We start from the raw sequence: 22,109 nt of genomic DNA on the forward strand, positions 1-22,109 counted from the left end.
GAGAGAGAGAGAGAGAGAGAGAGAGAGAGAGAGAGAGAGAGAATGTGTGTGTGTGTGGTGGAGTTGGAGATGTTTGAATGAATCAGGGCTAAGGGACAGTTTAAGGTATCACCTTCAGGAATGCCATACTTCCTTTGAGACAGGCTCTCTCAGTGGCTCAGCTCATTAACTAGGCTGGACTGGTTGACCAGTGAGCCCTGTGAGCCCCCATCTCATCTCCCCACAGTACTGGAATAACAACACACCTGACATTTCTCTGTGGGTTCTGGGGATCAAATTCAGGCCCTGGAGTTTGCAAAGCCAGTGCCTTATCAGCTGAGCTAGCCTCCCAGTCCTAAACTGCAGCCTTTTGACGAGGGGGAACAGAGTCATAGGAACAAGAGACAAAAAGTGACTTATCTGTCCAGGACTTGGGGGTAGATCTCAGTTATCCTTCTTCGTGTTTCTCTCTTCCCTTTTATCTCAGGCTCAGATTCTTCAAAGATGTTCCTCAGTTCCGGATATTGGTGTGTGGTGGAGATGGCACAGTAGGCTGGATTCTAGAGACCATTGGTCAGTGCAGGGAGAGCCTCCCTCTGGGCAGGGGACAGGGGCAGTAGTGTTCCAGGGCCAGTCTCCTCCATCCATCTCTTCACCTGCCTCCTTCTCAGACAAAGCCAACTTTGCCACGGTGCCTCCCGTTGCTGTGCTGCCCCTGGGCACTGGAAATGATCTGGCTCGTTGCCTAAGATGGGGAAGAGGTAAGTGGTAAAGGGGAGATTTGCGGGAGATTGGGGGGCTTTAAGAGAAAGACACAGGGCTGGAGAGATGGCTCAGAAGTTAAGAGTACTGACTGTTCTTCCAGAGGTCCTGGACACATTTCCCAACACCCACACAACGGCTCCAGCCTTCTGCAACTCTGGTCCTAGATAATCTGACACCACCCTCTGTGGGTACTGCAAGCACTTGGTACACAGTCATACAGGCAGGCAAAAACATCCATTCACATTAGCAAGTAAATGAGCAAAGGAAGAAATAAATACTGTTTTGGGGAGGGATTAAAAACCTAGGGTTCTGATATAAAGAGAGTGTTGGGAAGAAGAGAGATACAAAAAACTGGGACCAAGCTAGAGTGGCCAAAGAAGGAGCTTTGGAAGGAAAAAGGATGGTATCCTAAACCAAGGACTGTTGATGGTGACAGTCCCCTTCCCTAACAACTCTAGGGCTCAGGATAAAGGAATGTGGTGGGGGAGTGAGGGACAGTGTGATGTGAGAGCTGTGTTCGAGCTGGAGGACCTAGCTAGCAAGGGTCATTCGTACATCAAGCAGCTGTCCACCTGCTTCTTTTTCTGATTTTCTTGTTTTGTTTTGTTTTGTTTTTTCGAGACAGGGTTTCTCTGTGTAGGCCTGGCTGTCCTGGAACTCACTCTGTAGACCAGGCTGGCCTCGAAATCCACTTGCCTCTGCCTCTCTGCCTCTTTGCCTCTCTGCCTCTCTGCCTCTCTGCTCCTCTGCCCCTCTGCCCCTCTGCCCCTTTGCCTCTGCTTCTGCCTCTATTAAAGGCGTGTGCCACCACTGCCTGGCCTTTTTCTGATTGTCAAAACCACAAGCCACATTGTGAGAGGTTAACTTACTTCATCTTTTTTTCTTTTCTTTTCTTTTCTTTTCTTTTCTTTTCTTTTCTTTTCTTTTCTTTTCTTTTCTTTTCTTTTCTTTTCTTTTCTTTTCAAGACAGGGTTTCTCTGTGTAGCCCTGGCTGTCTTGGAACTCACTCTGTAGACCAGGCTGGCCTCGAACTCAGAAATCCTCCTGCCTCTGCACTCACTGATTTCTTTCTGAGGCAATTGCTTCTGTCTCCTAATACAGTTCAACTTCTGTGTTTTGTTTTGTTTTGGTTTGTTTTGTTTTGTTTTGTTTTGTTTTGGTTTGGTTTGGTTTGGTTTTTGAGACAGGGTTTCTCTGTGTAGCCCTGGATGTTCTGGAGCTCTGTATTGTGTTTTTTAAGAATAATTATTCCTCTATATGTTTTAGCTACATGTATTCCTGGGTGCCACGTGTGTGCCTGGTGCCTATGGAGGCCAGGCATTTTCTAACTGTAGACTCCAGTTCACTTCAGTCCATCTGGCTTCGTGGTACTCATCCACTTTTCCTTGAAGCCACTGAGGCTTTTGAGTGTTTAAACCTTGAACCACGGTCATCTCTCAAAGAACTTAAGGAAAAAACAGGAGGTCTCTGACTCTATTTTATAATGTAAGACATTTTTAGTTGTCTTACTGTGTTGTTTACTTGTGTGTGTGTGTGTGTGTATACAGCAGCACACATGTGGAGCCCAGGGTATATTAGCTTTGGGAGTAAGTTGTCTCCTTTATTCTTAGGGATCCTGGGGAATCAAACCCAGCTTGATAGTCTTGATAGTGGTCACTTTTATGCCCTGAGCCACCTCTCCAGTCCTAACCTAAGACTTGTATATAGACCAGTTTTCATCTAATTTCTCCATTTTTCATATTAGGGACTTTGAAATTACACATTTGAATCTTCACTGTGTTAGGTCAATGAGACTTTCATGGGGTTCTGTTTATTCAGCCTGAATCATGAGCACAAGAATATACAGAATGTTGCCCGGTTAGGTGTAATTTTAGCACTCAGAGGCAGAGGAAGGCAAACCTGTGTGAGTTTGGCACCATCCATCTGGATCTATATGTATAGCAAGCTCCAGGCCAGCCAGGGTTACATAGTAACCTCTCTCTCTCTCTCTCTCTCTCTCTCTCTCTCTCACACACACACACACACACACACACACACACACACACACACACGTTGTATGTGAGCACTGTGAGATTACTCCTCAAGTAAAAAAAAGATGAGCTGAGTTCAATGTCCAAAACACACATAAGGACAGAAGGAGAGATCTGACTTCATGGCTCACAGGGTTGTCCTCTGATGTCCGAAGGCGTACCATGGCACCATGGCATGCATCCATCTACATGTGTGTGTATATACACATGCAAGCATAATATTTTATAAGTGAAAGAAAAATGTCAAGGATTTTCAAGGCTGAAAATAATTTTGAAGCTGGAAGTGGTGGCACACACCTTTAACGTCAGCACTCGGGTGTCAGAGGCAGGCTGATGATCCCTGTGAGTACAAGGTCAGCGTGATCTACAGAGCGAGTTCTAGGACAGCCAGGGCTACAAAGAGACACCTGACTCAGAAAGAGAGAAAAAAGAAAGAAAGAAAGAAAGAAAGAAAGAGAGAGAGAGAGAGAGAGAGAGAGAGAGAGAGAGAGAGGGGGGGAGGGAGGGAGGGAGGGAGACAGAAAGAAAGAAAGAAAGAAAGAAAGAAAGAAAGAAAGAAAGAAAGAAAGAAAGAGAAAGAGAGAGAAAGAAAGAGAGAAAAAAGAAAAGAAAAGAAAAGAAAAGAAAAGAAAAGAAAAGAAAAGAGGTAAATACATAATTTGGAGAGCCATCTGTTCCTGGCAATATCTGTAGCCTGACAGATAAAGGACAGCAGGAGCCTGGTAGGAGCCATGTTAAGGGCTAAGCAGAGTCAATAAAGACATCTTTCATAGTGTTCTGTTGCTGTTTTAACAGTCCTCCAAAGCGACCTAAACATGAAGTTAGTGCTTACTGCTCTGGAGCACAGAAGTCCAAAACAGAAACCAAACTCGGTTTCACTAAAATTAAGAGCTCAGCAGAGCTGGGTGTGGTGGCGCACACCTTTAATCCCAGCACTCGGGAGGCAGAGGCAGGCGGATTGCTGAGTTCAAGGCCAGCCTGGTCTACAGAGTGAGCTCCAGGACAGCCAGGGCTACACAGAGAAACCCTGTCTCAAAGCTTTGTCAGTTTTTAGAGGCTGCTTACGCTCCTTGGCTGACAAGCCCTGTCCAACCAGTCATGTTATCTCTCCCATCTGTTACCGTCGTCTCATCTCCTTGGCCTCTTCCCACCCCCACCCCAGGTTTTTTTAAAAGTCTTTTTGTGTGTGTTTATCCATGTGCACATATGTATGTGGGCATGCGTGCATGTGCCACAATGGTCATACGGAAGCCAGGGGAAATTTTCAGAGGTCAATTCTCTACACCAAATGAGTCCTAAGGATTAAACTTGGGCTTGGCAGCCAGCACCTTTATCTGCTGAGCCAGTGAGCTGGCTCATTGTTTGGGTTTTTGAGGTAGGACCTCACTAATAGCCTAGGCTGCCGTAGAACTCACTGTGGTGTGCAGACAGGCCTTAAACGTGAGGCAATCCATCACCCTGGCCTGGACTGAGCACTAGGATCACCTGCTCATCTTATCTACCACACTTGCAATGGTGATTGTGATTGTTTTAAGAGAGAATCTGGATAACCCAAGTTAATTGCCCATTCGTGATCCCTAATTTAATCTTGCCTGTAGGAATCTCTCTTACCTTACCGTGTAAGGATGAATCAAGACGCCTGGCTTCTGTTTTTGTTTTTTACTTTTAATTCATGGCAGACTTGGTGTGCATGTGGAGGTTAGAGGTAACTTGCAGGAGTCGGTTTTCTCCTTCTAAGTTGTGAGTCTCAAGGATCAAACTCAGGTCCTCAGACTTGGCGTCTTGGCAGCATATAACTTTATCCACTGAGTCTTCTCACTGTAACCCTCTGTTTTTTTATTTTGTGTGTGTGTGTGTGTGTGTGTGTGTTTGTGTGGGCACGTGTGTATGCCCATATATACTTTTATCTTAGTGAGTGTGCGTATGCATATAGAATGTATATGTGTATAAATGAAAGCGTGTGTGTGCCACAGTGCAGAGGACAAGCTCCAAGGTTGATCCTCACCGTCCACTATCTTTGAGATTTAAAGTCTCTTGTCTTTTTTTCCTGATGTGTATGCCAGGTTACCTTTCACGTATTCTATATACAATTCCCATCTCCCTGAAGAAATCCTGCAAATACATATGCTACTGTGTCTAGCTTTTCCTGGTTCTGTGCATTCAAACTTGGGTCCCTGGAGCTGTAGATAAGCACTTTACCCACTGACCTACTTTACCCAGCCCACATGTGACATTTTAACAAATACATAGGTCATACTAGACAGACTCTCCTAGGTCTTTCTTCATTAAGTTATATGTCTATGATCTTTCCATATTATTATATTTTACTGTTCCCAGTACCTACATAGTATTTTGTGGCATAGACATTTATACTGAGGAATATTTAAGTTTTCTTTTCATTTATTTCCAAGAATACTTAGACACACATCTCTTCATGCACTAGTGCTCACACGTATGTGTGTGTGTGTGTGTGTGTGTGTGTGTGTGTGTGTGTGTGTTAGCTTCTATAGGAGAAATTCCAAAAAGTGGAATTGTTGTGTCAAAAAGAAAGTTTTAATGGGCTGGAGAGATGGCTCAGTGGTTAAGAACACTGGCTGTTCTTTTTTTTTTTAAAGTTTTTTGTTTGTTTGTTTTTTTAAAGATTTATTTATTTATTATATGTAAGTACACTGTAGCTGTCTTCAGACGATCTTGTTACGGATGGTTATGAGCCACCATGTGGTTGCTGGGATTTGAACTCCGGACCTTCAGAAGAGCAGTCAGGTGCTCTTACCCACTGAGCCATCTCACCAACCCACACTGGCTGTTCTTACAGAAAACCCAAGTTCAATTCCCAGCACCCACATGGCAACTGACAACCATATGTAACTCTAGTTCCAGATAATCCCAAGTGCCCTCTTCTGGCCTCTGTAGGCACTAGGCACACATGTGCTCTACAACTATTGATGCAGACAAATCTCCTATGCACATAAAATAAAGATTAATAAAAATTTAAAAACAGAGAGAAATAGCTAACTAAAATTAATGCTCAAAGTCTGTTAGTATAGGGCCAGGAAGGATTAGCTAATTGTATATACTGTGACTAGTTTACCTGTTAGCTTTGTTTTCTCTGGTTTTAAATACTACACCAGTCAGGTCTGGCTTGTCTGTTTTGGGTTTTGTTTTTGTCTTTGATTTGTCTGAGGCAGTCTTAGTGTGTAGTCTTTGCTCCCCTAGATCTCAACACATAGACTAGGCTGGCCTCCAACTCTTAGTGATCCAATGACCTCCACCTCCACGCCCAGCTTCTGGTGGTTTTTAGCTATTCCATTATACAAACTTTCAAAAGTTCTGGGTACCATTTGAAAATTTAAGCTGCCTCTTTGAAAATCTGCCTCCTGCCTAGTTCTGTTCCTTGCCTGCCACAACAATATTTTGTTAAAAAAATACCTTCTAAAAATGAGTACCCCACTTACATTAACAGCATATGAGAGTACCAGTTTATTAACACACTCGTTAATGGTTCAAGGCTGGCCTTGAACACCCATGTAGCCCAAGGTGGTCTAATTTTAATCTGATAGGCAACACAAAGTTAGCTGTGATTATCATTTCTTCTGATTATAGTGATACTGAACATCTTTGATAGGTATATTACTGGACTACTTCTCCTGTGACAGTTTTGTGTTGTGGGTTTTAACGCACTGATCTGTGAGGGCTTTGACTTTTTGTTTTGTTTTGTTTTGTTTTTGCCTTAGGCCTAAGGTCCCCTGCTGCACTAGTCAAACATTACAACTGAGCTATACCCCAGAGCCTTTTAAGAATTTTTTTTTTTAATTCTGGGAAATGAAATTTTTTACAGGGTTATTTTTTCCAGTTTATGAATTGTTGTTGCTTTTTATAGTTCTTTATTTTGTAGTGACAGGGACAGAAGGTAACTTCTTGTATACGGTAGACACAAGGTGCTCTATCATGAAGGGAGTATCTTCTATCCTTTGTCAATCTTTTTTTAGGCTTGTATTTATTTAACCAAACAGAAAATTTAAATTTATTGTTGGGAGGTGGTGGTATATGATTTAATTCCAGCACTCAGGAGGCAGAGGCAGGCAGATCTCTGAGTCTATAGAGTGAGTTCCAGGACAACCAGGGCTACACAGAGAAACCCTGTCTTGAAATACAATAAATAAATAAATAAATAAATAAATAAACAAACAAATAAATAAAGCAAAACATACTTCTTGGCATGTTTTTGTGAGTTTGGTTGGTTGGTTGGTTTGGTCGTTGTTTTTCTGTGCAGGAACTCAGAAATCCACCTGTCTCTGCCTCCCACATGAGACATGAGCCACCACAGCCTGGCTACGTTTTTGTGTTTTGAGGCAAGGTATCATTGTGCAGTGCAGGCTGGCCTTGAACTCCTGTGTAGCCCAGGATGGTCTTAAGTTTTCAATAACCTCCTCCTCTAGCTTCCCACGTACTGGGATTGTTGACATGGGCCACCACAACTGGCTGTCAGCTCATCTTTTTCTGTGTTTTTTTTCCTGGTTTGTCTTTCACTATTCAAAGTGTATTGGAATAATTTCTATATATGTACATACATTGGAGATGTTTATTTTCTGTAACAGGGTGGAAGGGGCAGCATGGAACCTGGGCATCTTGCCCTTTCCCTGGCAAGGGACTGGGGGCTCCTACAGAAGAGGCAGAGGGTGGGCAATCTGCAGGTGGACTCAGAGTGGGCTCCCTGAGGCTCAGGGATGGCTGCAAGCCTGTCTTCTCCACTTCTAGGTTATGAAGGTGAGAATTTGACAAAGATCCTCAAGGATATAGAGATAAGTAAGGTGGTATATCTCGACCGATGGTTCCTGGAAGTGATACCCCAACAAAATGGAGAAAAGAGTGATCCAGTTCCCTCTCAAATCATCAATAACTACTTCTCCATTGGCGTGGTCAGTGGAGTAGGGTCGGGAAGAAGGGAGAAATGTGGGTTACACAGGCAGAAATTGGAGATCAAAAAGGAAGAGACACGGGAAAATTGGGAATTAGGTACATAAGCGGTATGGGCTGCAAAAATGAACTTGGAACATGCTGTACTCTAGAAGGGGGTGGGGAGAGAAGAGGGGGAGGGCTGGGAGGAAAGGGAGAGGGAGAGGGAAAGAGAACGTATCAGAGAAAGCGTTCCGAACACAGGCAAGTCTGGTCTCTAAAATATGCTTGTAACTCTCCAGGATGCTTCTATTGCTCACCGATTCCATCTCATGAGGGAGAAATACCCTGAGAAGTTCAATAGCAGGTGAGGGGGGGGGGAAAGGGGGTCGGGGAGAAGGGTATCTCAGTGGTTATCTACACCTAAGCCTGTTGACCTGAGTCTGATCCTTGGAACCCACATGGTGGAAAGAGGGAAGTGTCTCTTGTAGGTTGTTGGCTGACCTCTGAGTACATGCATGAGTCTACACATAAAATAAGTATTAGAAGAAGACAGGGAACAAACACTTAGCATTAAGGCTGGATTGGTGCCAGGCATGGTGGCACACGCCTTGAATCCCAGTGCTGACTCAGGAAGCAGAGGTAGTCAGATTCTTGAGTTTGAAGTCATTCTAGTCTATATAGGAGTTCAGGGTAGTCAGAGGCACACAGAGAAACCCTGTCTCAAAAAAACAACAAAACCACTTGGGAGGCAGAGGCAGGCGGATTTCTGAGTTCGAGGCCAGCCTGGTCTACAAAGTGAGTTCCAGGACAGTCAGAGCTACACGGAGAAACCATGTCTCGAAAAACTAAAAAAGAAAAAAGAAAAAAGGGCTGGTGAGATGGCTCAGTGGGTAAGAGCACCCGATTGCTCTTCCGAAGGTCTGGAGTTCAAATCCCAGCAACCACATGGTGGCTCATAACCATCCATAACAAGATCTGACGCCCTCTTCTGGAGTGTCTGAAGACAGCTACAGTGTACTTACATAGAATAAATAAATAAATCTTTAAAAAAACCAAACCAAACAAACAAAAAAACCAACAAAACAAAAAAGACAAAGAGGATTGGATTTGTAACTAAGTTTGACACAAAATGGTTAGATATGAGCATAAACACTTCTAGGAACAACCTAAGTAAAGCTACAGTAGTTGCCCTTGGAGCTGGGAAGTTAGCACCCTTCCTGGTCACTGTCTGCCCTGTGTAACTTGTCTCTTCCCTGCTGGGCCTTTCGTTGGCTGACGCAGAATGAAGAACAAGCTTTGGTACTTTGAGTTTGCCACATCTGAGTCCATCTTCTCAACATGCAAAAAGCTGGAAGAGTCTGTGACCGTTGAGGTGCGTATGATAATACCAACTGGACCCACATCTTTTTAACTTTTTTGTAGACAGGGTCACTCACATCGTAGCCCAGGCTGATCTAGAACTTGTGGCAATCCTCCTGCCTCCAAGTTCTAAATTCTGGGATTACAAATTTTTTCGTTTCCTTGTATTCAAGTTTCTTCCTACATAGGAGTCCTTGAGAATATCAAATGTGTGTGACCTACACTTCTTTGACCACCCAGCTTTCCAACCCTGACTTACCAAGTCTTTCAGATACACTAGTGAGCTGGTGAGGTGGATCAGCAGGTAACCAGTTTGTTACCAAGCTATAAAGCCTGAGTTCAATCCCCGTGACTCACAGGGGGTAAGGAGAGAGCTAACTCCTAAATTGGCCTCTTAACTGCCATACAAGTCTACATACCTGTCCCCCACCCCCTCACATACAGACAAAAATAAATACATTTTTAAATTATTTTTTCTTTTGGAGACAGGGTCTCTATTGTGTAGATCTGGCTATTATGGAGCTTAATATATAAACCAGGCTGGCCTCAAACTCAGAGAAATTTATCTGCCTCAGCCTCCTGACTGTTGGGATTAAAGGCATGTGCCAGCCATCCTGCTAAGCTAATAAATATATTTCTTAAGTGGTACAAGTCTTTAATCTCAGCACTCCAGAGTCAGGAACAGGTAGATCTCTGAGTTCAAGGCCAGCCTGGTCTACAGAGCGAGTTCCAGGACAGCCAGGGCTACACAGAGAAACCATGTCTTGAAAAACCAATTATATAATTATATATATATTAGGTCCTTTTGGCTTTGCTCTCCTGCATACTCCCTTTTTTTTAATCCTTTCTTTTTTTTTTTTTAAGATTTTATTTATTTCATTTATATGAGTACACTGTAGCTGTCTTCAGACACACCAGAAGAGGGCATCAGATCCCATTACAGATGGTTGTGAGCCACCATGTGGTTTCTGGGAATTGAACTCAGGACCTCTTGAAGAGCAGTCGGTACTCTTAACCGCTGAGCCATCTCTCCAGCTCTCCAGCACACCTCTTAATTCTGGCAGGAACAGCTACATTTCACGGCAGTGTTGCAAGGTGAGATTCTACATGCTCTCTGGCTACCATTCTGCCCCTCTCCCCTCAGATATGTGGGAAGCTGCTGGATCTGAGCAACCTATCCCTAGAAGGCATTGCGGTATTGAATATCCCGAGCATGCATGGTGGCTCCAACCTCTGGGGTGACACCAAGAGACCTCACGGGGATACGTGTGAGATCAACCAGGCATTGGGCAGCACGGCCAAAATAATCACAGACCCTGATATCCTGAAGACCTGTGTGCCAGGTGAGACAAGCACCCCTGGGCGCTAGTGTGGGCAGATCCGAGGGGAAAGCGTGAATCTTACGGGAGAACCCGCTCCTTTTCTGCTTCTGACCCCCAGACATGAGTGACAAGCGGCTGGAAGTGGTAGGAATAGAGGGTGCGATTGAGATGGGCCAGATCTATACCAGGCTCAAGAGTGCTGGACACCGGCTGGCCAAGTGCTCTGAGATCACATTCCAGTAAGGAGGACTGCAGCCAGGGCTCCTGGGGGGAGGGAGGTGATAGTTCATGGGAGTGGGGTTGGGGGGTCATTTTACTCAGTCTTTCTCCATGATGGAAGGAGCTAACCTGAGAAAGCAGAGTTTTGATGTTTTGGTTGGTAAGAATATCTCAACCAGTCTTTCTCGACCTCTTGCAGGACCACAAAAACCCTCCCCATGCAAATTGACGGGGAGCCCTGGATGCAGGCACCCTGTACAGTGAGTATTGTCTGTGCCTGCAGAAGCTATGCCTGCAGAAGCTGGATCCTTAGGCTCCATGGAACCTAAGTCTCCATTCTACAGCTTTCTTACTTCTCCCTGGTGCCCCAGGTTCCCCCGTGTACTGTTATTCCCAAACTCCTGTTTCTGGTTTCTCAGTACCCCAGCACCCTAATGCCCCAAGGACAGGCTTCTGAATGCATTTCCTTCCCTTTCAGATCAAGATCACCCATAAGAACCAGATGCCCATGCTTATGGGTCCACCCCCCAACTCCTACAATTTCTTTGGCTTTTGGAGCTGAAGATGCTCTCTGTCTTGAGCCTACCTCCCGGTTCCTGAAGATTTCCTACTGTCTAGATGCTGCCACACCTTCCTGTCAGCCCAGAGGGATGTTCCATCACCTTTGCAGTATTTATTATCCTCTGCCACCTCCCTGCTCCCAGACAGACCTCCTTACACAACCAGCAACGCAACGCGGAACACTGAAAATGCCTCATCTAATAAAGCGACTTTCTCCATTACCCTCACCCCTCTACAGACAGATTTAAAAGCAGACAGAATAAATAAATGAACAACAACAAAAGCCCCACCGCAAGGTTCTGAGAATTTATTTCACATATCGGTAGTCTCGAAGGGAAGACTGCAGAAAACACAGGAGCTGCTGTCAACCCCAGGAAATCCACAGCGCCTTGAGAATGATCAGACCTGCTGCCCACTGAGGAGCGGGCTGTTTTCTCCAAGGCCTCGGGTGCGGAAGACCGGAGGCAGGCGCAGCCAGTGAGTGCTACCATGTGGCATTTGGGAAACGGAGCCCTGCTTCCTAAGTCTGTGCCTAGTATGGAGAGAGAGAAGAGTGGGGAGACGGAGACTGTCAGCAAGGGCAACCTGCCTGTGCTAACCCTATACCCCAGCTTTGCTTGGCTTTGACAGTAACCCTCTCCCCTCTTCTTTACCCTGCTTAGTGTTCATCCTCCCTTGTCTCTCTAGCCATTGACATACATTCCCCCTAACCTCTATATGCTTCTCCACGCCCCCACCCCCTCTCAATACAGGGTCTCACTGAGTGGCTCTGCTCTGGCTGTCCTGGAAACTCACTATGTAGACCTCACTGTCATCTCCTGCAAAATTTACCTTTTTCATAGGTGACTAATATGCTTTACCCCACTGCCCTGTTTTGTTTGTTTTGTTTTGTTTTGATATATATTTTACAGTTCTATTTACATACGGGTGGGGGTGCACGGTCCACATGTGGAGGTCAGAGGGAGATTTTGGGGACTGTGTTCTCTTCTAGCACCAGGATTGAATTCAGGTGGTCAGCCTTGGTGGTTTCCCACTGAGCCAAATTGGCCTCTGACTCACTCTTTTTTTTTTTTTTTTTTTTTTTTTTAATTTATTTGTTTTATGTATGTGAGTATACTGTTGCTGTCTTCAGACACTTAATACTAACAACTCTTAATATCAACCACACCTGCATATATCATCAATTGCTTCACTCTTGCTTCTACCCCAGGAAGCTTGCCCACATGGCTTCTTTTTTGTTTGTTTGTTTGTTTTGTTTTTTTTCGAGACAGGGTTTCTCTGTATAGTCCTGGCTATCTTGGAACTCACTCTGTAGAGCAGGCTGGCCTCGAACTCAGAAATCTGCCTGCCTCTGCCTCCCAAGTGCTGGGACTAAAGTGGTGTGCCAGCACACCCGGCTTTAACTTTTTTTACCCTTGGGCCCACATAGCTTCTAATGACAATAATCTTCAGAAGTTTAAAACTATTTCCCAAAGGTACCACAGGAAGACTGCAGCCCAGGCCTGTCTGACTCCACTCCTGGGCTCTCTCCTGGACACCATGATTCCTCAAGGGAGTAATAGTGGGGGTAGTAGTTGTGCACCCCTAAAGGAAAAGGTGGTAATAATGGGTGAGGACCTGGACACTGGACAGCTGTGTCTTACCTATATATCAGAGAAGCAAGGACCACAGCTACCAACACCAGCAAGATACCTACAAGCAAGGGAGCCTGCCCAAGGCCACCATCTTGACCTGTAAGCAAGAATTCCAGATACTGCTTCACTGTCTGTTCCCACCCAGCTAGCCTCTGCCTGTTCTGTTTCTTCTAATTCTTAAGTACTCACCAGGAACAACAAGTTGGGTGCTGGCCACTGCCAGGCTGTTGGCGTCAGCCAACGACACATTGAGGCAATACGTCCCTGAGCCACTTTTCAGCACTTGGTGTAGAACCAGCTGGCAGTCTGGGCTTGGTAGCACAGACTGGCACAGCCTCTGGGCAGGGGGCTGGCACCCTGGAGATGAAATGTCCATACAGGCTTCCTTGGGTAGCCTGAAAAGAGTATGAGTTTGTGGGCTGGTGAGATGGCTCAGCGGGTAAGAGCACCGACTGCTCTTCTGGAGGTCCTGAGTTCAAATCTCAGCAACCACTTGGTGGCTCAAAACCAGCCGTAATGAGATCTGACTGACACCCTCTTTTGGTGCTGTTTGAAGACAGCTACAGAGTACTTATATACAATAATAAATAAATCTAAATAAATCTTTGGGTCTGAGCAAGAGGGGGCCAACCAGAGCGAGTGGGGTTGACCAGAGTGAGCAGAGGTCCTAAATTCAATTCCCAACAACCACATGAAGGCTCACAACCATCTGTACAGCTACAGTGTACTCACATACATAAAACAAACAAACAAACAAATGAATAAAAAGAGTATGGTATGAGTTTGCATCAAAGGATCTAGGAAGGGACAGAACTCCAGAAAGAGTGACAGTCATCCTCAAGGGTTACCAGGAAAACCAGCAGGACACTCACCCGCCTTGGCAGGACACAGTCAGCTCAAATGCATCCCCCTCACTGGATGGCACAGCCTGCAGGATCTCAGCACTTTCAATACCCTCTGCAAGATTGCAACTTTTTAAGTTAGGATTTCTCTACCAAGACCATATACAGGAGAGCCCAGGGGGTGTTCTCCCAAAACTATCTCTGCCATTGGGGTATTCTTAAGTAATTTCTCCCAAGGTACATTACTACTGGCCAGCCCTGGCAGCTTATGCCTCATTGCCTCAGTCCCCAACATAGGCAAGACTCACGGACAATGTCCAGGGCGAGGGAGAAAGAACCATATCGATACAGAACACAATCCAGGGGAACTTGTCTCTTCACAAGCATTAGGGTGTCTGTGTCATCCAATAGAGGGCTAATGGACCCTGTCAAGAGGAGATTTGAGGGGGCAGAGTCAAGAACTCTCTTAGAGACAGAGACCAAGCAGACATTGTCCCAAGTACAGCCAGAGCTACAGGATCCTATAATGACTGGCTTTGAATCAGCCAGGATCTGGTAGGTCTCATATATAAGGAAGCTATGTTAGGAAAAAAAAATGTTGGGTTTTTTTGCCTCCACACAGGGAAAGAGAACACACATGCACACACACTCCAAGACTGGAGAAATGGCTCAGTGGCTTAATGTACTGGTTGTTCTTATAGAAAATCTGGGTACAATTCCCAGGACCTACACGGTGGCTTACAACCATCTGTAAGTCTAGATTCAGGGCAGGGGATCTAATGCCTTCTTGAGTTCTCCATGAGCATGAGGCACACACACATGTGGTGTACAAACATGCAGATAAAAAAACATTAATTAAACATTTTTAATAAGAAAAAAATGATTTAAAAAATCTACAAATATTTATCATGTCCTGCACTGGGCTAGGTCCTGGAATTGACAACTGGCTTATGTCAATGCATTCAGCATTAGAAATGGCAGAATCAGGGTGTCAGAATCCAAAATATCTATATTCACGCTTGAACAGAAAATGTAATACAACTGTTAGTAACCATAGGCAGTCCCCTGGCTTCCCGGCTGTTATCCTTGGAGGTAAATAAAACCAGTCCATTCTTCCCCGGTGGACTAGGGAAAACTCCTATCCTGAACTCCACATCTCTTGCATGCGGTTAAGACAGTCTGTAGGCCTTAGAGCTAGTGAGAATTCTGAGGTGGCCACAGTGCTAAAGAAAGGACTGCTTAGCATCTGAGTCTGGGTGAGACTTGAGAGTGGAAAACTGACAGCCTACCTCCAGGAACCTCCATGTTCACGTGTTCTTACCTGTAGAACTTTGTGTGGGCAGCAATGGGCTGGCATCTGGACCCTCTGTGGTTGTTGCTTGTACAGCGGTGGTTCCAGAGGGCCTTGTGGGTGGGGTACCTGTACCCTCTATAGTTGACATCTCTGCCAGGGTGGTATCTGCGACCGCTGAGGTCAGCATCTGCTCAGAGGTAGTAGCTGTGACCTCTGTGGTCGGCATTTGTGCAACTGTGGTTCCAGAGGGCTGTGTAGTTGGTATCTGGCCAGGTGTAGTACCCACAACTTTTGTAGTGGTTCCTTGCCTAGCTGTGGTTCCGGGTGCTTCTGCAGTTGGCATGTAGCCATCTGTGGTACCTGGGACTGGGGAGGAACCACAGGAAACAAGAGGAATGGCAGCCTGCAGTACCACCTGGACAGTGACTGAGCCCGACTCCAGGTAAGTGTGAGTGACATCAAGTGCCCGAGAGATCAGAGTCCCAGTACTGTCTCCAAAGTCCCATGTGTAGGAGAGGTCGGCCTCAGCCAAATAACCACTGGGGTCGTGGAGCTGGAGGGCAAAGATGAGAGGATGATTTCTCAGGAAGTGCTTGGTCTCTCCATCCAAGGCTTGTAGCTGGGACACACTCACGGAGAAGGGTACCTGGTCTGCAGTTGGAGCCAGAAAAATCAGAAAAATCACATCTCTTTCACAGCCATATTGTTCAGGCATAAACTGACTGGCCAGGTCACATTTCCCCGCCCAGGTCTTTCTGCCCCTCCCCTCTGAAGGTTGGGTACCACTTCCTCTTTCTAATCCAAGCCACCCTCCCCACCTTCTGCCCAATGCCTGACTGGCCTTGCTCCTCTTTAAGCCCTTACCAGTAATGGTGAAGGTTGAACTGGAGTGAGCAAGGGGCACGTAGCTCTGGGAACCCCGTCGGTGGTAGACAGTCACTTCCATTGTGTGTGCGCCCAGCCTTGCGTGGCCCGTCGCAATGCTCAGCCCGGACACTGGACCGCCCAGAACTTGCCAGTATTGTCCTGAGAGAAAAGCAAGGAAGGGAAGGCAATTGGTCAAAGAGAGCAGAGAGGTAGTTTGAAAAGGCTTCAGAGAAGGGAGGTCGCGAGTGTCCTCCAGGAGGTGTCCGGAAGGGCGGGCCTGGGCTCCTTGGGGAGGATTTCAGTTGGCAAGAGGTGCTAGGGGACCTCACCCCAGGTCTTCCAAACATAAACAAAGCTTCTCTTCGGAGGCGTAGGACCAGACGGGCAGGGTCCACCGTCAGGGAAGATGCAGGCATCATCAGGGTCCTGTGGATACACCGGCTGTCCTCCCCACACCTGGCTCCCTAGAAAGGAGACACGGTCAACCTCAAGCTCTGTCATTCCTCCGGGTACGCTCAACAACTCCTTAAATAGTTCCTGGTGATGGGGCTGTAGGAGTAAGCCTTAGCTGTAACTACAGTCTCCATACTGTAACCCATGCAGGATGGTATGGAGAGCGGGGGATTTGTGGACACCACAACTTGAGATTCATATCATAGAAGACTGGATGTCCATAGAATAAAATGTTTACAGTGGCTCTCTAGTGAGATTGAGAGCAGCTGCAGCAGCAGTAGCCACCACTGCTGCCTCAGGAACACAGCAACTTAACCCATCCAGGGTCTGAGCTACTGATGGATTTACATCTAAGCCTGTGCGACTTCAGCAATCTGTTGTCCTCCAATTCGATTCGGAAACTATCATTTTGTATACTGGAAACTATAATTTTGTATTCTTACAGTATATATCGACTATAATGAGTATGAACATCATTTACGTTTTTTTGTTTTGTTTTGTTTTTAAAGATTTGGGGGGCAGGGGAGTAAAGGTCTGGTGGACTAGCACTTGACAAGCATGTATGAGGCCCTAGGTTTGAACCCCAGCACTGTTAAAAAATAGAAGAGGGAGGGGATTTACTCAGAGCTTACTGGGGATAGCTGGGAATCTGAACCCCAGGACTAAGACTCAGGAGGTACTGAAAAAGGTACTTACCATTGATGATGGTGTTGTTGGCCCAGATAACCTGACCATCCGGCAGTACCTTTTGACTTCCAGGGAAGTGCAGGGCAATGGAAAAGGAGGCATTTGCACCAACCAGTGTAGGCCCATCATTGCTGACCCTCAGAGATACCTGGCCACCTGGGAAGGGACGCCACATTAGCTGGGATACTGGTTCCCCTCCCCAAACCTCTCTCCCAACCTGCTTAAGTTTAACCCCGTTCTTACTCTCCCCTAATCCCATCTCCCCAGAATTCCCAAATCCTACCTCTCCAGCAGTTAGACCCCTGCTCCTCTGTCCACTCAGGGTACAGCTGCCTGTTCCATGTTTTAGTTACAAGTTGCCTTGGGACGCCAAGCCGGTCCTGATTCCTGGATCCTAAAAGAAATGTACCATAAGATCCTGGGATCCTCAGTCCCTTCTCAGAGGAGAGTGCTATGTCCCATGTCATCTCACTGTTAAATTCAAAGTGAGATTTATTAATTTTGGCGGTATGGAGGGCAGCACTGAGGCTGAACTGAGGACCCAACACCTTTGCCCACTCTACCACTGAGCCATATCCTCAACCTTCTTTTTACTTTACTTTAAATGCTTTTATTAATTTATTAAAACTGGGTGTAGTGGTGCATACATTTAGTCCAAGCACTTGGGAGAGAAAGGCAGGTGGATCTCTGTGAGTTCAAGGCTAACCAGGCTTACAAATAGAGCTCCAGGGTGTTCAGGGCTACACAGAGAGAGCCTGTCTTAAAAAATCCTAGAAGCCGGGCGTGGTGGCGCATGCCTTTAATCCCAGCACTTGGGAGGCAGAGGCAGGTGAATTTCTGAGTTCAAGGCCAGCCTGGTCTACAGAGTGAGTTCCAGGACAGCCAGGGCTACACAAAGAAACCCTGTCTCGAAAAAAAGGGCTCGTAAGAGCTGGTGAGATGGCTCAGTGGGTAAGAGTACCCGACTGCTCTTCGGAAGATCCGGAGTTCAAATCCCAGCAACCACATGGTGGCTCATAACCATCCGTAACAAGATCTGACTCCCTCTTCTGGAGTGTCTGAACATATAATAAATAAATAAATAAATAAATAAATAAATAAATAAATAAATAAATAAAAAAAAATGCGGAGCAGTGGTGGGGTTAGGGTTAGGCAGGCAGATTTCTGAGTTTAGGCCAGCTTGGTCTACAGAATGAGTTCCAGGACAAAAACCAAACCAAACCAACCAAACAAACGAAAAAACCCAAATCCTAGAAACAAAAATATTTGAGATAGGATCCCACCATGTAGGCCTGGCCTGGGACTCACTTTGCAGACCAGGATGACTCAAACTCACAGAGAGAATTCTAATTCAAGGATTATAAAGGCATGCATCATCACACCCGATATGTTTTTTATTTAAATTATTTATTATTTACACATACACACACATACACACTTGCACGCACGCACATGGACATTCATATGCTCACACCAGATGATGGTGTATGTGTGGATGTTAGATTTAAATTTTGTTTGTTTGTTTGTTTTCCGAGACAGGGTTTCTCTGTATAGCCCTGGCTGTCCTGGAACTCACTTTGTAGACCAGGTTGGCCTCAAACTCAGAAAACAATCTGTCTCTGACTCTTGAGTGCTGGGATTAAAGGCGTGCGCCACCACGCCCGGCTCTAATGTTGTGTTTTAATTGCCGGGGCATATTTGGGTTGGAGATTTAACGCAACGGATAATCATTCTATATTATGCATTATTCTAAGTACAAAGGTCTTAAGAAGTGAATAAGATAAAGCTCTGGAGAGATTTAAAGTTAAGCATGAGGAATGAGCATGTACACGAGTTGTCACCACACCACTGCTGGCATCTGCCATAAGAGCACAGTGTCACAAAACGGCAGACGAGCAGGCTAATTCCACCCCAGCAGAGTGTGGACCTGAGCTAGGCTTAGCATGGCAGCAAACAGTTACATGGCAAGTTAGAGATCGCTGGCCTTCCGATCGATCTACACTGTGAGAAATAAGGCTGAGGAAATGAGCTAGGGCAGAGATTCTCAATCTTCCTAATGCTGCTGCGTCCCTAGAATACAGTTCCGCATGCCGTTATGAATTGTAATGTAGATATCTGAGGTTTCTGAGAGTCTTAGGCAACCCCTGTGAAAGAGTCATTTGACCCAGGCTGAGTTAGGGGCTTCGGTGACAGGCTGAGGTATATGACCTTTCTTCTTTGGGGGTTTTGGTTAGTGGTTGTGGTTTTGTTTGAGATAGACCTTCTGTGTAGCTTAGGCTGGCCTGGACCTTAAGCAATGTAGCTTGGAACTTCTGGAACTTACCATTTTCCTGCCCCTGCCTACTGAGTACAATCACAGATGCCACACACCTGGTGTTTTTCCTTCCTTCCTTCCTTCCTTCCTTCCTTCCTTCCTTCCTTCCTTCCTTCCTTCCTCCCTCCCTCCCTTCTTCCTTCCTTCCTTCCTTCCTTCCTCCCTCCCTCCCTTCTTTTCTTTCTTATTTATTTATTTATTATATGTAAGTACACTGTAGCTGTCTTCAGACACTCCAGAAGAGGGCGTCAGATCTTGTTACGGATGGTTATGAGCCACCATGTGGTTGCTGGGATTTGAACTCCGGACCTTCGGAAGAGCAGTCAGGTGCTCTTACCCACTGAGCCATCTCACCAGCCTCTTTCTTTCTTTCTTTCTTTCTTTCTTTCTTTCTTTCTTTCTTTCTTTCTTTCTTTCTTTCTTTCTTTCTCTCTTCCTTTCTCTCTCTCTCTCTTCCTCTGTTAAGGATTTATTTTTATTATTATTTGGAGGTGAGGGTGGTTCAAGACTCTCTGTGTAACAGCACTGGCTTTTCTGGAACCCACTCTGTAGACCAGGCTGGCCTTAAACAGAGATCTGTCTGCCTCTGCCTCCAGAGTGCTGGGATTAAGTGCTTGAGTGCTACCAAGCCCAGCTTATTTTTTATTAATTTTAATTATGTGAGTATAGGTGCCCATAGATGCCACAGCCATTGGATTCCCTGGTGCTGGAGCTATAGTCTCTTTCTCTTTCTCTCTTTCTCTTTCTCTCTCTCTCTCTCTCTCTCTCTCTCTCTCTCTCTCCCTCTCTCTCTCGGCACACTGACTGGAGGAGATACTGGGAAGGAACTCAGGTCCTCTGGAAAGGCAGCAAGTGCTCTTCACCACTCAGACTCCCCTGGCTGGCTTTATGTCAACTCCCTCCTTAGTCATCGGACAGGAGGGAGCCTCAGCTGAGAAAATGAATGCTTCCATAGGACTGGTAGCATAATGGAGGGAGCCTGTTGGGCATTTTCTTAATTAATGATCGATGTGGGAAGGCCCAGCCATTGTGGGCTGGTAGACCTGGGCGCTATCAGAAAGCAGGCTGAGCAACCCACAATGAGCAGGCCAGTAAGCTGCACCCCTCCATGGCCTCTGCATCAGCTCCTGCCTTGAGGTTCCTGTCCGGTTTGAGTTCCTGTCCTGACTTCCTTCAGTGATGAACAGTGATGTGGACTATAAGCTGAATAAGCCCTTTCTTCCCAAGTTGCTTTTGGTCATGGTGTTTCATCCCAGCTATAGACACCTAAGACACCCTCCTCTCTGTTTCTGTTGTTGTTTTGGTGTTTTGTTTTGCTCATGGTGGTATTTAGACTCGGTGGTACTTAAACTCTAATTCTCTATGAAGACCAAGTTAGCCTCAAACTCACAGAGAAGATCCACCTGCCTCTGCTTTCCAAAAGCTGGGATTAAAGGCGTGTGCCACACAGCCTGGTGTGCTTGGCTTTGTCTTTAAACTGGTCCATAATCACCATAAAATCTGCCCCTCAGCTCCCACTCCTCTCTCTCTCTCCATCACAGGCTAGCTTCAAACTTTCATTGTAGTAATGACCCTCAAGTCCCAATCTCCCTGTTTTTACTGTCTAAATGCTAGGCTCAGGTATAGATGTCTAATGTCTTAAGCTAGACCGACATTAGGGCTAGAACCAGGGATTTGTGTGTATTTGACCAGCTCTCTACCATCTAAGCTCTATCCCCAGCCCATTCTTCAGAATCATCTTTATATATATATATATATATATATATATATATATATATATATCATGCTGGCCTTGAACTCAGAGATTTGCCTGATTCTACTTCCTGAGTGCTGGGATTAAATGCATACCACCATTGCCTGCTCAGATTTTTTTTTTTGATTGTTTGTTTTTTTTCAAGACAGGGTTTCTCTGTGTAGCCCTGGCTGTCCTGCCTCCAGAGTGCTGGGATTAAAGAAGGCGTGTGCCACCACGCCCAGTTTCAGATATTTTTAAAAAGGAATATTTATTATTGCTGGATGCTGGCAGTGCATGCCTTTAATCTTTACACAGAGAAGCCCTGTCAAACAAAAAGAAAAGAATATTTTTTACTGTTATTTGTGTGTGTGTGTGTGTGTGTGTGAGAGAGAGAGAGAGAGAGAGAGAGAGAGAGAGAGAAAGAGAGAGAGAGTCTTTTGTCTGTATGTATGTCTGTGCACGAAAGTGCACGCTTAGTAACCCCCCCCCCTCCAGACCAAAAGAGAATGTCTGATCCCCTGGGTCTGGAGTTATAAACATTTGTTTTGTTTTGTTTTAAGACAGGGTCTCTCTGTGTAGCTCTGGCTGTCCTGGAATTCACTTTGTAGACTAGGCTGGCCTCAAACTCAGAAATCCGCCTGCCTCTGCCTCCAGAGTGGGGTGCGCCACCATGCCCAGCAGTTACAAACATTTGTGAGCTGCCATGTGGGTGTGATGGGGATTGAACATGGGTCTTCTACAAGAACAGCCACTGAGCAGCTGACTCTCCAGTCCTTCAGAGATCTTTTCTTTTTTAACATGGTGGAAAGGCCATTGTGGCATCAGGGCATGATGTTCTCAGGAGTCAGCAGCATAAATTGAGCTTGACACCATGGACTAGAACCCTGTCTTAGAAAAGGGAGGGGCAGAGGAGGGGAAGGAGGAGTAGGGGGAACTGTAGGGGGAGTGGGAGGAGGGGGAGAGGAGGAGGAGGAAGAGAGAAAGAGAGAAAGAAAGAAAGAAAGAAAGAAAGAAAGAAAGAAAGAAAGAAAGAAAGAAAGAAAGAAAGAAAGCAAGCCAGGCGTGGTGGCGCATGCCTTTAATCCCAGCACTTGGGAGGCAGAGGCAGGTGGATTTCTGAGTTCGAGGCTAGCCTGGTCTACAGAGTGA

General features: G+C 45.8%; 2 protein-coding genes across 2 annotated transcripts in view; one reads left to right on the top strand and one right to left on the bottom strand.

Moving 5' to 3' along the window:
- Dgka (diacylglycerol kinase alpha) overlaps nucleotides 1-11,544 on the top strand; it is a 27,548-nt gene extending 16,004 nt beyond the window's left edge. The window contains exons 16-24 of the mRNA XM_029542023.1: nucleotides 467-552; nucleotides 651-740; nucleotides 7,533-7,693; nucleotides 7,973-8,037; nucleotides 8,955-9,045; nucleotides 10,177-10,375; nucleotides 10,473-10,593; nucleotides 10,773-10,833; nucleotides 11,052-11,544. Coding sequence (XP_029397883.1) covers nucleotides 467-552; nucleotides 651-740; nucleotides 7,533-7,693; nucleotides 7,973-8,037; nucleotides 8,955-9,045; nucleotides 10,177-10,375; nucleotides 10,473-10,593; nucleotides 10,773-10,833; nucleotides 11,052-11,135 — 958 coding nt within the window. The 3' untranslated portion in view covers nucleotides 11,136-11,544. The remainder of the gene's footprint in view (nucleotides 1-466; nucleotides 553-650; nucleotides 741-7,532; nucleotides 7,694-7,972; nucleotides 8,038-8,954; nucleotides 9,046-10,176; nucleotides 10,376-10,472; nucleotides 10,594-10,772; nucleotides 10,834-11,051) is intronic.
- Pmel (premelanosome protein) overlaps nucleotides 11,427-22,109 on the bottom strand; it is a 12,406-nt gene continuing 1,723 nt past the window's right edge. The window contains exons 2-11 of the mRNA XM_021205030.1: nucleotides 17,195-17,305; nucleotides 16,921-17,067; nucleotides 16,101-16,235; nucleotides 15,769-15,930; nucleotides 14,932-15,555; nucleotides 13,919-14,035; nucleotides 13,641-13,725; nucleotides 12,958-13,163; nucleotides 12,778-12,865; nucleotides 11,427-11,666 (exon numbers count right to left, since the gene is read on the bottom strand). Of these exons, the coding sequence (XP_021060689.1) occupies nucleotides 11,534-11,666; nucleotides 12,778-12,865; nucleotides 12,958-13,163; nucleotides 13,641-13,725; nucleotides 13,919-14,035; nucleotides 14,932-15,555; nucleotides 15,769-15,930; nucleotides 16,101-16,235; nucleotides 16,921-17,067; nucleotides 17,195-17,305 (1,808 nt within the window). The 3' untranslated portion in view covers nucleotides 11,427-11,533. The remainder of the gene's footprint in view (nucleotides 11,667-12,777; nucleotides 12,866-12,957; nucleotides 13,164-13,640; nucleotides 13,726-13,918; nucleotides 14,036-14,931; nucleotides 15,556-15,768; nucleotides 15,931-16,100; nucleotides 16,236-16,920; nucleotides 17,068-17,194; nucleotides 17,306-22,109) is intronic.

This window comes from Mus pahari, chromosome 9 (genome assembly GCF_900095145.1).
Source record: "Mus pahari chromosome 9, PAHARI_EIJ_v1.1, whole genome shotgun sequence".
In the NCBI taxonomy this organism is placed as follows: Eukaryota; Metazoa; Chordata; class Mammalia; order Rodentia; family Muridae; genus Mus; species Mus pahari.